The sequence below is a fragment of the Ochotona curzoniae genome, unplaced genomic scaffold (assembly GCF_017591425.1).
Source record: "Ochotona curzoniae isolate NIBS_2020 unplaced genomic scaffold, NIBS_Ocur_1.0 contig_50, whole genome shotgun sequence".
Classification (NCBI taxonomy): domain Eukaryota; kingdom Metazoa; phylum Chordata; class Mammalia; order Lagomorpha; family Ochotonidae; genus Ochotona; species Ochotona curzoniae.
The window spans coordinates 1,902,490-1,916,779 of record NW_024466446.1 but is presented as its reverse complement, the minus strand read 5'-3'; the positions used below and the strand labels follow the sequence as shown (position 1 = coordinate 1,916,779).

The window sequence follows — 14,290 nt, the reverse complement described above, 5'->3', positions numbered from 1 at the left end:
ACACACCTACTCCTGGTGGCTCTCCTAGGCTTTGTCAAGGTTAAGATTGGCCTCTCTCCTGTACACTTGAAGCTGACCCCCCCTCATAAGAGTAGGTAATGGGGCCCGGCGCGGTGGCGCAAGTGGTTAAGTCCTCGCCTTGCACGCCCGGGATCCCATATGGGCACCGGTTCTAATCCCGGCAGCCCCGCTTCCCAGCCAGCTCCCTGCTTGTGGCCCGGGAAAGCAGTCGAGGATGGCCCAAAGCTTTGGGACCCTGCACCCGCGTGGGAGACCCAGAAGAGGCTCTTGGCTTCGGATCGGCATAGCATCGGCCGTTGTGCTCACTTGGGGAGTGAATCATCGGACGGAAGATCTTCCTCTCTGTCTCTCCTCTCTGTATATCCGCCTTTCCAATAAAAAATAATAAAAATAAATCTTTAAAAAAAAAAAGAGTAGGTAATGGTTGCAAGAGAAGACTTGGGGCAGCCTGGTGCCCCTAGGTGCAGGCATCGCTCTCCACTGACCCATGTGGACTCAGGCCAGGGCACACACTGTGAGGGTGGCAGGGACAGGCTCCAAAGAGGGACCCCTAATATATTCTGGGGTACCCTGCTCTTCTGATGCCAGCCCCAGGCAGAAATGCCTGCGGGTTCCCCTTGCACAGGGAAAACAACCACCGAAACGCATATCCAGGAGGCAAACCACCATTTCAAAGGCACATCATTAAAGCAAGCTGTGACCCACATAATTGTTGTGGTTTGAGTTTTTCAAGCCATTAAAAAGCATGGAAAAAGTGAAACATCCATCGAGAAAATAAAGGGAAGAACAAAGCAAGGAATGCCACCGGCTGGCAGGTTCCCTGGGAGCCAACATTTTATTCTCAGAAAGTTGGGCTCTGGCACAAAAAGAACTGCAGAACCCAAACAGAGTCCCCTGGGTGCCGTGGCACTGGGCAAAGGGTGGCAGTGCGAGTGAAGGCGTTTCCAGCCCTGGGGTGGGAGGGGGAGAAGGTAGGCCAGTGGGAAACAGGTGTGGGAAACAGCACCACATTCAGAGCAAAGAGGAGGACAGCCTCCTGTGGGCCCGCGCCTGTGCCAGAAGCCAGCTGCCACCTGCAGGGCTGTTGCTCCCTCTGGTCTAGCCCCTGGCTGTCGCTGAGCTGGCCCAGGCAGCTCTGATGAGGTCATGCAGAAAGCTTCGGGGCCTGGGTGGCTGGGCTCCGTTGCCCAGATGTGCATGTGTCATGACTTCTGGAAGCACATTTGTCGCTGTTGCTGGTGTTTCTGCACGGGGATGGATGGCTCTTGCCATCTGAACGCCAGGAGTGCAGGCCAGAGGCTCTCAGTGATGCTGAAGAGTCCGTCAAGAAGTAGAAAAGCCCTGTTCCACAGTGTTGTAGCCAAGAAGCAAATCAGACATGTCCAGTTCACTCCCGTACATGAAAATGCCTTGGTGTTTTCTCTCAATCTCTGTCAGAGAAAATGCCTCTTTCACACCTTCCACATTCTAACTCCACCCCACGCCCCCTTCCGTATCTGTCCCATGTCCCTCTTTTGAGCTTCCTCTCAGAGTGGAACAGTCTGGGCCGTCCCCTCGCTTAGCTCTAAGATAAGGATCAAACAGCAGCCAGCCCTGTCGTTCTGCCCCACCGTGACAGATGCAGCTGGTCACCCAAACTTTTTCCAAGTCCTTCTCTGGCAACACTTGCAATTAGAGTGGTTGCCACCAGGCGGCGCCATGCACCATAGTGACGTGAATCCCAAGGCCTTGTTTCCTAGTTAAAGCTATTTGGGGTTCTACACATGTAAACCAATCAGCGAAGCGCAGGCATGCATCGCGGCTGCCTCTCATCCTCTAAGCCTCGTCTTTCTCCTGTCGGACAGGACTATTCGAGTGTCTACCTGTGTAGGTGGCTGCCGTGGCTGAATGAGGCAGTGCAAACCCCACTGTCACAAGCCTCGGTGTGTGATAGCCAAGGTGGCTGGTTCCCACTCTGCTGCAGCAGCCAGTGTGTGGGTGTTGCATCCTTGACCTGCGTGTGTCCCGTCATCTCCAGGTTACTCGCCTGCAGTACTTAAAAGCCCTGGGAATAGTTTTGCACCGTCGCCGGGGGCTATAAGGAAAGCTGTACGAGTTTTATAGGCAGATTCTTGTTCTGGTTACCTGGTGATTTTGAGGATGGGGTAGCGGGGGGCTGAGGACCAGACACAAGCTGTCTAGGACACGGGTTTGCTGACTCCCTTCGGCACTGCTGTTCTCGCTGAGCCTCCCGCTGGCCCAAGTGAACACAGGATTAGATTTTCTAATCGTTCTCTGGACTACGGCCAGCACCCCTTCCTCCGTGAGGCGTTGCGGTTCTGGGTTCTCAAATCACAAACTGCGTACCTAGGGCTCATGGGAGGCGTCACACGGCAAACGTGGACAGGTGGAGGAGACTGCACCCCCGAAACGCCAGGCATCAGAGCCGCTGCTGCAACTAGGGGCTCTGCTCCCCGAAACTGCAGACACACGCCCCCAGGTGGACACTCCCAGCATCGCGCCCTCCTGGAGCGGCTGCCATCCTTGTAATGAGATTATGCGCGGTGAGAAAGATGAGACCATTTGCCAAATGGAATTAAAAGTCCCCACGCATTAACTTGAGGTTAATCCAAAGGGAGATTATCCGGGGTGGCCTGACCTAAACAGCCTGTTAGAGAAGAGCTCCAGGTCAGCTCACGTGGCTAGAGGCTGAGACTCTGCATGTTTCGGCGGACAAGGACACGGGGACCCCAACAAGCCAGTCAGGAAGCTCAGGCCAGACCCTGTGCGGAGAGCTAAGACACTCGGAGCTCGCCTTGGTGTGCAAAGGCTGAGGCCACGCACCGGTGGGGCTGCAAGCTGCCCTTCAGGTGTGTGTCGTAGTGACTGCGCCGGTGCCGATTGTAACACTGCAGCCCAAGCCAGTGAATAGATGCAGAAGAGAAGCCCACAGCGACACTGGTCAGGCCAGGAGCCCAGTTCTTGGGTTGATTTGTGCGGGTGGAAGGGGGTGCAGGAAAGCTAGGGAGGGTCTTGGCGCCGAGGTCAGAGCTGAGGGAGGACAACAGGGTCCTGTGACTTCACAGCAGGAGCACGCTCCCTGGCTGCTGTAGCCATCACCCCAGGCTGAAGGGCCAGCGTCTGCTTGCCCCGTCACAGCCTGGGCCGCCTGGCTTAGCACACCTGCCTGGCTGCCCATGTGGATCCAAGCAATGGCCAGAGTGCGGTGGGCTTCCCCGCTCCAAAAGCTAATGGAGTTCAAAAAGCAGGCTCTGGGGGACCCAGCGAGATAGCCTAGTGGCTAAGTCCTGGCCTTATATGTGCCAGGATCCAATATGGGGACTGGTTCGTGTCCTGACTGCTCTCTTGCCCACGCAGTCAGGGATGCTCTGAGGCCTTGGACCCTGCACCCATGTGCGAGACCCAGAAAAAGCTCCTGGCTTCATGTCAGCTCCGCTCTGACCACTTGGGGAGTGAGCTAGAGAACTGGCAGTCTTTGTAAATCTGCCTTTTCAATAATAACAACTAAATTTTTCTTTTTTAAAAGCCAGCTCTGGCTGGCTGATGTAGGGATTCCAGCCAGGTCTTTCTCCTTTCTGCCTGGGTGTTAGGGGGTGGCAGAAATCTGTTAGAGGCAAATAGGAAAAAATTTTTGGAATCTCTACACCCCGAGAGAAAGGGCTCAGTGGAGAAGGAAGGGAGGTGGGGATGGAGCCCCGGGGACAGGGGCGGCTCTGTGGTGAGACCCCACTGTGTGAACACCCGTGGCAGGGAACGGATCGCAGGCTGTGCTCTGGGGGGAGCAGTCTGAACTTGGCGCCCGTGCAGATGGGAAGGGACACTGAGCTGTGCTGGCATGACCCTTGGACTTGGCAGAGTCCATAGAACACGCCCCAGGTTTCCCATAGCAAACGGGTTCCTTGGGTCTGAGCCTCAGGTGCCACCAAAGATGTATACATCTGGCACGGGGCATACTCCTACCTCCTCTTGGGCCATGTGTAATAAAATCAATAGTGAGCGAGCTAGGCTCCGGGCATCCCTCGTGAGGCTGTCATGGTTGCTGCAGACCCATGCCTGCTCGGAGCTGCTCAGTTCCATAAACTGTCACTAAGGACTGCGCTGTTGACCGTGGCCTGCTTTGGTTTCATGGTCATGGCCAGGCATTTTCCTCTTGTGCATATGTGTTTAAAAATTTACTGTGTGTAACTACACGTTTCTATGTGAAGCATAGCCTTGTTCAGTTAAAGAAGGAATGTTTGGGCATTGGCTTAACTGGCTAATCCACCTTCAAACACTGGCATTCTGTGTGGGCATCGGTTCATGTCCTGGCTGCCCCACTTCCCATCCCGCTCCCTGCTTGTAGCCCTGGGAAGCAGCAGAGGGCTGCCCAGGTTCTGCACCCACGTGGGAGACCTGGGAGAGGCTCCTGGTTTCTGATTGGCTCAGCTCCAGCTGTTGTGGACTTTGGGCGAGTGAACCAGTAGATGGAAGATCTTTTTATCCCTCCTTCTCGTTGAAAAATATACCTTTCCAATGAAATAAATTAATTTTAAAAAAGAATAAATGTTGGCATATCATGCCTGCCGCTGTTGGGGGCACAAGGGGGCACATCAGCAAAGGAAAGATGCTGAGGTGTGTCAGCCCGCTCACATGACCATAACAAAATTCTCAGGCTGCATGATTGATAAAGAATTTCCTGCTCCAGTTCTGGAGCCTGGGATAGTGGAGTTTGAGTGCGGTGGGGGCCTGCCTGCTCCTTGCACCTGGAGCCGCCTCACTGGGCACTGGGCTGGAGGAGGGCACACACGGGCTCCCTCAGGTGTCTCTTGCAGCGGCACTAACGTATGCGGAGCCTGGTTGAATGGCCATGAGGGCTCGGGTCTCGGTGGAGTAGATTTCAACACAGGGTCTGAGGAGGGATCCAGACATTCAGACCACTGCGGACTGCCACCCCAAGGACCACACTCATACTAACATACACATCAGTGTACACCATGATTTTTTAAAAAATTCAAAAAGAATTTGAGAGTCAGAGGTACAGTGGGAGCGATGGAGGAAACACTGGGAGCAACAGAGGAGACCGTGGGAGAGAATGCACTTCCCTCTGCTGTTTATTCCCCAGGTAGCTGCAGCAGCCAAAGCTGGGCCAGGAAGGAGCCAGGAGCTTCATCCCGGTCTCTCGGTTGGGTGCAGGGACCCAAACCTCGGCCATCTGCTCTCTCTGGGACATTAGCAGGGAGGTGGATCAGACGAGGAGCAGCCAAGCCCTGAACCAGCACCCGTCTGGTTGTTGGTGTTGCAGATGGCAGACTGACTCACTATACCACCACATCAGCCTCTGTTCCACACGTTTTGGAGAACTTGTGTGGTTTGAAAATAGCAACGCTGTATTTCACACCTTCTCCTCAACTTACTCGGACAGAGAACTGTGGAGACATGTCTTGAGGTCCTCCAGCATTTGGTGGGGTAGCAGAGTCTGTGACAGGACCTAGCAGGGCCTTGAAAACATTCGTAGACAGGCCTTGTGGTGCAGTAGGTTAATCCACTGCCGTGACATCCATGAGAGTGCCACCTCCAGTCCGGCTGCTCTGCTTGCGAGCCAGCTTCCTGCGAATGCAACTGGGAAAGCTGCGGAGGATCCTGGGGTTCAGGCTCCTGGCTTCCCTGTGGCCTAGGCCTGGCTGCTGTGGGAGCGAACCAGCAAAAGGAGCTTTCTCTCTTCCCTCCTTAACTCTGTCTTTCACATAAATAAGGGTTTTAATTTATGGATCAAAAATACTCAAAGGCAAAAAAAAAGTTCACCACAATGCTTAGTTATCAAAGGCAAGAACGGGGATGTGGGGAGAGTGTGGACTCCCGAGGTAGACGTGTTAATGGGATGCGAAGCCCCCCACTGGGAGGGACTTGGCGACCAGGCTGCCTGCTGGGCTGAGTCCCAGCCAGGACTCAGCGGGGCTGTCGCCAACAGCAGCCAACAGCGGGGATCCCTTGTTGCATGGGGCCGCTTGTTGCACTGCTAGCCAGGGACATATACACAGGACACATGTTCCTCCTTTTCAGCAGTGAGAAATATGGTGTTGTTGGAGAAAGAAGAAAAACTGCCAGAAGGGAGCCTTGGGTGTCTTAGGAGCCTGGTTGTGGCTCTGTGTGTGTGTCTAATTTGCACCTGTAACATTTGCACTTGGAGATTGATTTTGTTGCCTTTTCAATGAAGCCCGCGTTAGGCAGAGTGTTCCAACAAGTTCACGTAAGATGGAATGGAAAAACACGAGTTTACTTTGGTGCAAATCATGTTCTTTATGGAAAGCCTCTGTACAGATTTCTACATACTTGTTTGCAACAAGATAAACTTTCATTTCACTGTCCAGGGACTTCTGGAAGCCCCCCTCCTAAGCTGCTGTAGTCAAGGACCCCCTGGGAGCTACTGACCCGTTGGTTGTATCTGTTTCTTGGAGGTGCCCTCTTAGAAGCTGGCCACCTCCAACTGAGCAGCGTGACGCCCTGCCCCGCCCATCATGGCAGTCACCCTAACGCTGGGACACAAGGGACTCCCCTGCCCCTTGCCCAGAAGGACAGGATCCGGTGTGCAATGGCTCCAAGCTTTCCTACGTTGTCCGGGGTTGTCAAGTGAGTGTGAGCACGCTACTGCTTGTGCTCGTGTGGGAGTGTGTGGCCAAGCCAGAAGGACTCTAGGCACCAAGTGCGCCTCTGGTCACGCGGATGGTGGCAGTGTAGACGAGCCATTCAACTCACATCTGAGTAAGGATTTTATTTTAGAATAGCTAACAGGACAATCTCTCCCACACTCATCCCCGCCTGGCCTAATGCTTGCTTCTGGAATCTTTCCCCAAGACAAAAAAAAATCTTTCTTGATGTCCGTTTCATTCGCTGTGAAGCCGAAGACCTACACAGCAAAGGCGAGCAGAGAGGAAGGGATACAGGTAGCTACTTGCCAGCGTTCAGGAAAACATAGAATTAAAAAAATTGTTTGGTGGAAGAATTTTGAAATTACCACATAGTTTTGCATGTAACATACATTTTTCTTGAACTTTTTCATGCTCTGTCTTATGCGTGAATTTCAATTTTTTTTTTTTGCACCAAGGTTAAGGTTTGAATTCTATTTTTCCATGAACTTTTGGAAATTCCCTTGCGTCTGTAATATCCCCTGATGTTATCTTGGCGCTAACACCTGGCACATTTCAGCGGGCAAACAGACATGTGCCACAGGAAGCAAGGGTGCTGGTGCCTGCAGAGGCAGAGCAGGGAAGAGGGGCCAACCGGCCCAGGGTATCCTCCGCCCTGTGCCCCCCTGGAGTGGGCCTGCGCGCCACTCTCCAACCTCACGTGCTTTTGTGTCTGTTGGGGGGACACATTTTCTGTGCGTCACACAAGCCTATCCAGCAGCCATGGCAGAAGGAGGTCCCCATGGTGCACTAGGCTCTGGGACGTGACCTTGCCCTTGTGAGACAGAGGGTGGGGGTGGAAACTGGTATGTCCAATTTGGAGCTCAGCTCAGGGTGAGAAGGTGCTGTCAGGTTCTGTGAGGGAGAGACAGGCGCTGCCGGGAGGGGAGGTGGTGGGCATAGCCCTTCTGTTGCAGGTAAATGTGGTCGGGAGCTTCCTTCCTGGTGCCAAAGGGCAGGTGGCATATCATGTCCCATAGTGGGGACCAGAGGGGCTGTGGCTTACAGGCTGTCAGCGCACCCTGATGGCAGAGAAATGTGTCTTAGGCATCGGTTAAGAATAAGGCCGATTCCACTATTTATATTTGGGTAATTGTTCTTTGTGTACAGTTCAGGTTCCCCTGAAAGCCACTGGCATGGAGTGGGGTGCCTGGGCAGGGTCCTCAGCACTCCTGCTGCCACTCCCCAGGGCGCATCCCGCTTACCCATCCTGCCTTGGTCTGAGGCCTCACCTGCCCCGAGGAAGCCACTGGCCTCTGCTAACTCGCACGCCCCTCTGCGATGGATGTGGGGCGAGGACCTGGCGATCTGTCGGCTCCTCCTCCCCTGTTAGTTGTTGGCTGGGCAACAGGATGATCGCCACAAGCTTGAAGCAGCTTTCCAGGGACACTGTCCACATGGGAGGGGGCTGCCTCCCAGCCACTGTGCAGCCGCTGCTGGAGGCCAGCAGAGGGCGGAGTGGACTGAGCTCCCCAGGCTGCAGGGAAGGGATGCAGGCGGGAAGGGGCGGAGTCTCAGGTGCCACCAGGTGATGCTGTAGGTTCAAGGTACCTTTGTCCTTCATATTTCCTGCTGTTTGCTTAGAGCCTTGGCCTCGTACAAGCCTTCCGTTGATTTCAATGAGATAATGGGCGTAGAGGCCTTGGATGTGCTAAGAGGGCAAGGGATGGTAACTTCAGTCGTGTAAATCATGACCGTAAGGGCTACCGCAGTGGACAGATAGAATGAGGAGGAAGTCTGTCATAATCATGGTGATAATATCACACTGCCGCACCGTGGGATGGGAGCAGCTCTCTGGGTGGGAAACGCTTATCTGTGATGGAGGATTATACAGACGCGTCTTGCCCAAGGTTGTTGTAAAGCTAAAACTGCTCTAAAAAGTACTTGTTGTTTCAATGATGAGAGAAAAAACAGGTTCATCACCCAATTGATACTGTTGCTTTTTAATTTCATGTTGAGACTATTGCCCCGGGGTGGGCCCACTTCGAAGGCACAATTTGCTGATGGGAGGCTGGCCCCGACTGCTGTGCCCAGCACTGGCCCCAGTCGCAGGTTCCCACCAGGCTAAGCCTGCAGGGGAGCGGTAGACCACGAGCTCCATCCCTGTTCCCCCCCACAACCCAAGGGGCGTCCCATGGCTCAAGGGCTGGCTTCCTTTCCAGGGCCTCACGCAACACTCTTCTTTTGTGCACAGGAAAACGCGCGGCTAATCCGAGCGGTGGAGGTGGACAAGGTCTCCTCGCTGTCCAGGGACCAGGTGGAAGCCATCAAGCAGCTGTGGCGCGACCCCGGAATCCAGGAGTGCTACGACAGGCGGCGCGAGTACCAGCTGTCCGACTCGGCCAAGTAGTGAGTGCAGCCCGCCACGGGGCTCCGAGGATGAAGGGCCACCACAGGGCCACCTTCTGTTTGTCGGCTCTGCATGCCACACCTGGCTCCTTGCCGGGGACCCCATCTCCGGGTCCGTCTGGTTTCCAAGCCTGGCCTCTCTCTGAGACCAGATATATAGCCTTCCAACTCCCACTTCCTACATCTCTTTGACTTAATGCTTTTTCAAGCGGATGCCAAGATATAAAATGACCCTGAAATCAGTTTACACGCACAGCCTCTCAGCACCTGGTTGTGTGCTGCCCTCTTGTGGCGGCGGCCTGTATCTGCAGGGCCATCCCTCCCATCTCATAAATAATCCCTGGAGGTGGCGATCCGTTTGTATGTACTCTGCATGCCAACCAGAATTCGCACAATTTCATTTCCTTAGTAATTTCCAGATTTTTTTGGCCACCAGCCAGGCCACGGAGCAGTGATGTGATCTCCATCCTGGGTGAGGAAAGCGTTCCTTTTGTGGCTCAGCTCCTTCCCACTTGCCCGGCACCATCTTCCATTCTAGCCTCAGGTTCCTGAACCCTGTCCCAAGACCCGTGCCCTCCCTTCAGGGGCAGCCTCTGTGCTGGCCTGGGCAGGTGCTCACCACCCACCGCCTCACGCCCCTTCAGCTGGACAAAGCAGGACAGTGCAGTGGAAATGTTATCCCCAAAGACTTCACCGGCATCTGCCGGGCAGTTGTACCGGGCTCCGTTTAACATTGTTTATCTAAGAGTGCACACTAACTAATTGTGGGGAATATCTAGATTGAAAAAACCCCGCAGTAAAGCAGCCAAGCAGAAACTGCCCCGCTGAAGGCCTGGATCAGCACAGAGATGCGGAGGAGGAGGGCAAGATTGACTGGCAACCTAGGGTGTCAGGCAGGGCTCAAGGTCAGCTACGGAGCTCCCACCCCTGCCTGACGGTGTTTCTGGGAAGGCCCCGAGGGTTGGCTGGGCTCTTGATGTAGCTCCATTTGGATCCGACTCACCAGAAACCGCTGCAGAGTTCAGGGGGACTCTGCAAAGTGGGAGACGCCCACCGAAGATGGCTGTGGTGAGGCTGGAGGCTCGCACGTTTCCTTGGGCCAGGTCTGCAGGGTGTCAGATGCCGTTAGTAACGTCTGCCTAGGTGGGTGTGTGGCTCCACTTCACACGGCATCTGACAAGTGCTGGTGATGGGGTAGGGGCCACGCTAAGGGCACCAAGTGCCTCCTGTGCTCAGGAAGAGCAGTCAGGTGGCATGGGGCAGGTGCGCTCCTGGGTCAGAATGCCAATGGTGGGAGGTTGTGGGGAGGGGCGTGCAGGGGCCTAAGCCTCCGTTTTCCCATCTGTAGAATGGACTGACTGTCCTACTGACTGTGGGGGCCACATGGGCCAATGTGTGGGAGAGGGGAAAGGGAGATGACACCAGCATCTCATCTTGGAGGTGATGCTTAAGCTTCAGGGCAGCGCTGGAAGGGTCAGGGAAAGGCGTTCCAGGCAGAGGGGCCAGCAGGGACAAGGTAACACAATGGGCATGGCCCGTGTAGACAGGGAGTAGACCAGTAAGGCAGGGTGTGGGGCATTTTGGCAACTGCCAGCAGAGTTTGGCTGTTGCGAACGAAACAAGGAGCTAACTGTGACCAAAGAAAACACCAGCTCTCTCGTGTGTCCTTCCTTGCATTTGTACCTCAGCAATGCACTAGGTCCAGGGGTGAGAGACGTGAGAGCAGAGGAGGAGAGGGGCAGAGCCAGCCTCTTGCCAGCAAGTGCTAACAGGGCCGGAGTGAGTTATTCCAGTAAAAAAAGCCTCCCTAAAGGCTTTCCAGTGTGCTCTTCTAAAGCATTATCATTTGTTTCCATTGAAAATGGTATGTTTTAAAACTTAGGCCTCTAATATATGGCTCAAAATAATGTAGGACAAGTTTTGGGTTATTTTAGAGGATGTACAGGCTCCTGATATGTTAAACAGGAAAGATCTTGTTATTTTCTAAGGATTTTCCCTTGTTCTAAGCTTCTCTATGGCTTTTGCTCAATGAGTGTTTCTACAGAGGACAGCATCAACCCAGCTAAGATGCTTGCACGAGGGTGGACGGTGTAGGCTGCTGGAAGGAGGCAGGGAGATGGGAAGTCGGCAGTCCTTTCCACATCCCAGTCCTTCCAGCTCAGCCATGGAGCTTCAACAGCCTGAAGACCAGCTTCTGCAGTGGTCTCCTCACTGGTCATGGGAAGGGGTATGGTGGCCAGGCCACCCGTGTGTCCGTGGGGGGGTCCCTGCTGAGTCAGGAGTCCCTTCCCTTCAAGGAGCCTCAACTCCTCCTCTGGCTTTGCAGCTACCTGACGGACATTGACCGGATCGCCTTGCCATCCTTTGTGCCCACCCAGCAGGACGTGCTTCGTGTCCGGGTGCCCACCACCGGCATCATCGAGTACCCGTTTGACTTGGAAAACATCATTTTCCGGTAAGACTGTCTCCCTCACATGGTCCTTTAAGAATCGGCCTGCCAGGCCTAGGAGTTCCCAGATGGACTGCTAGTGTGTTCTTGCTAAGCACAGGTCGTGCTGCTATCCCTTGGGGCAGAACGAACCTCTCCCGAACAGAAGAGGAGGAGGGTGCTAGGCAGGTCTCAGTCCTAAAACAGGGAGCACTCGCCCTTCCGGTGAGCCTTGGAGAAGGGGCTCCTTCCTGGACAACTGAACAACTTATCACATGGAGATAAAGGATCTGGTAACAAAAGGCACACACTGGCTCTGGCAGCTTCCTTAGTTAAATAATACTTTATTTTTCCTTCTACAAACGTATCCTTTCAGAAACAACAAAGGGGGCAGGCATTGCACAGCTGTCCAGACATGGTTAGGGTGCCCGTGTTCCCGACTCCAGCCACCGAGAGGCAGTGCGGATGGCTCACAGGCTGGTCCCTGCCTCCCTGACGGAAGACAGAGTTGCATTCTCTTGGCTTCTGTCTGGAGCTTCCTGGGTATTCAGGGAGTAAGCAATGGATGTAAGATCTCTGCCATCTGGGTTTGTCATGTGAGTGGCAGGGTGTAGCTGCCACGGTGAGGCGGGGCACGGGCATCCGGAGCAGCATGTTCACCCGCTGTGCCATCATGCTGACCCCGCAGCCTAACCTGTGGACAATGACTTTCCCTTTCTAGCTTTATTTGAATCATGAAAACGTCCTTGCAGAAGCATCTGCACCTCCAGGACCTGGTGTGAGGACACAGTACAGTTCTGCTTCGCTTCCCTTTTCTAGCACAGTTCTGTGGGGGCAGGGAGAGCGGGCGGTCAATGGGACCCCCCAGCTACCCTTGTCAAGTGTCTGCCAGGGTTGGTGTCAGGGGGATAGGTGGGGAAGAAAGGGTGTGACTCCACAGTTTGTGGCCTGTTTCTAACCCTCAGACGCATTCACTTTTGCCAATGTAGCATCACAAAAAGAACAACAAAAACAAACTTTGGGGCAAAGGTTTTAAAACGGAGATGCTTCATTCAAAACAGGTGCCATTTTGTTTCTCCCGCAGAGCCTGAGCAGTTGGTCACAGTGAGTCTGCATCCTGCCCAGCATTAGTCAAGAGGTCAGAGCTAGTGATGGGGTAGCCACCCTGCTGGGTAGGGCCCCTAGTTCTTGGGCTTTGCAGCTCTGGAGAGGCCCACCTAACGTGTTGTCATCAGCTGCCTGAGCCCTAAGCCATGAGAGCATGGGATGCCAGCGCTCGAGTCTGGGGCATTTCCCCCAAAGCCTCAGCTAATGGCTTTGGATTTACATGCTGGATGGAGGGCAGGCACCTGGTTTCATCTAGAGAAGGGCTGGCACATAAACTAGATGAGCCATGAAAACAAGAACTGACCCAGTGCCGGTGCAAGCTGGAGGACCTGGGGGACTGTTTGCTTTCTCCTCCCTTTGCTATTTTGAGACTTCAGATGTCTGTGGGCTCTGCCTGGCCTAGGACAGCAGTCTGCTAATGAGGGTTCCCAGTAGGCCTCAGCCAAGTGTCTGTCCTCTGCATTTACATCCCGTGCCTCCTTTGCTGGGGAACACCCATTCATTCCTCATTGCTAAACTGAAAACCCCCCTCAAAAGAAGCGTGTCTTCCAACCTTGGGGATCTGTTTCCACTCAACAGGATGGTCGATGTGGGTGGCCAGCGATCTGAACGACGCAAGTGGATTCACTGCTTTGAGAGCGTCACTTCCATCATTTTCTTGGTGGCTCTGAGCGAGTATGACCAGGTCCTGGCTGAGTGTAACAACGAGGTAAGCTGTGGTCAGCTTTGTGTCAATAGAAGGGTGCAGGTCACAGTCCTAGAGGGCCAAAGTCCCAGTGACACAGGCACTGATGGAGGCTGCTCCTGGCCCGTGTCGGTGTTTGCTGGGTTACAGCAGCAAAGTGCTGGCAGAAGCCAGAGGCAATGGGAACTGGCTTGCTCCTTCTTTAACAGTCCTTTCATGAAAACTCAAGGGGCCACCTCTTAAAGGTCCCACACCTGCTAATGCCACCATCTCGGGGGCCAGGGTTCCAATCATGTTTTGGGGGACATGATTAAACTGTGTCCAGACTTCCAAATTAACAAGAAGCCAGCCAATTATGGCAATTCTTGAGGCTGCATAGTTTTTGCTAGAAAGCGTGATCTGGGGATGAATGGTGCTCCTTGGGGCTCAGGCCAGCTCAGTTACAAAGCTGCACTTTGTGACCATGGAGGTGCAGCCTTAGGCGATTTCATCACTGCGCAAAGGTCACCATGGTGCGCTTCCACAAACTGAGATGGGACCTGCCTCCCGCCTCAGGGTAGCTTCCCTTACCTGGTCTGAGCGCAGGCTTTCCACCCCATGGGCCCATGACACTGACCAGGTAGGTCCAGAGGTGCTGGGGCTGCCATTACGCTGCTGGATTCTATTCCCTCACCTGATCTGCTCCCACATTCCAGAAGCTCCCCAGTGATTGCTCTGAGTTTAGGGTTGTCTTCTGAAGTTCTTCCCACTGAAGTTGCACAGGCTTTTCCAGGGCATGAAGGACTTGAGAGCAGACCTGACCCTGAGCAACACAGGTACATTAGGTAATTAGCGGCGGATTAACCTATTTACATGTGTCATTGTGCAAAGAGAGCTTGGCTGTTGCCCTGCTCTCCCGAGGGGGAAAACAACAATTAAACAGAGGCTTTAATTTTGTTTGGAATAGCTGGGGGCTGTCGTTAGGAAATGGAAGATGAAATGGGGGGGGGAGGAGGAGAGAAGAGGGGAAAGAAAGAAAGAAAGAAAGAAAGAAAGAAA

General features: G+C 54.0%; 1 protein-coding gene across 4 annotated transcripts in view; it reads left to right on the top strand.

The window, feature by feature from the left end:
- Positions 1–14,290, top strand: part of GNA14 (G protein subunit alpha 14) — a 101,370-nt gene that overhangs the window by 80,937 nt on the left and 6,143 nt on the right. For all 4 annotated transcript variants that reach the window (XM_040988788.1, XM_040988787.1, XM_040988786.1 and 1 more), the window contains 3 exons: positions 8,878–9,032; positions 11,359–11,487; positions 13,147–13,276. In XM_040988788.1, coding sequence (XP_040844722.1) covers positions 8,878–9,032; positions 11,359–11,487; positions 13,147–13,276 — 414 coding nt within the window. The remainder of the gene's footprint in view (positions 1–8,877; positions 9,033–11,358; positions 11,488–13,146; positions 13,277–14,290) is intronic.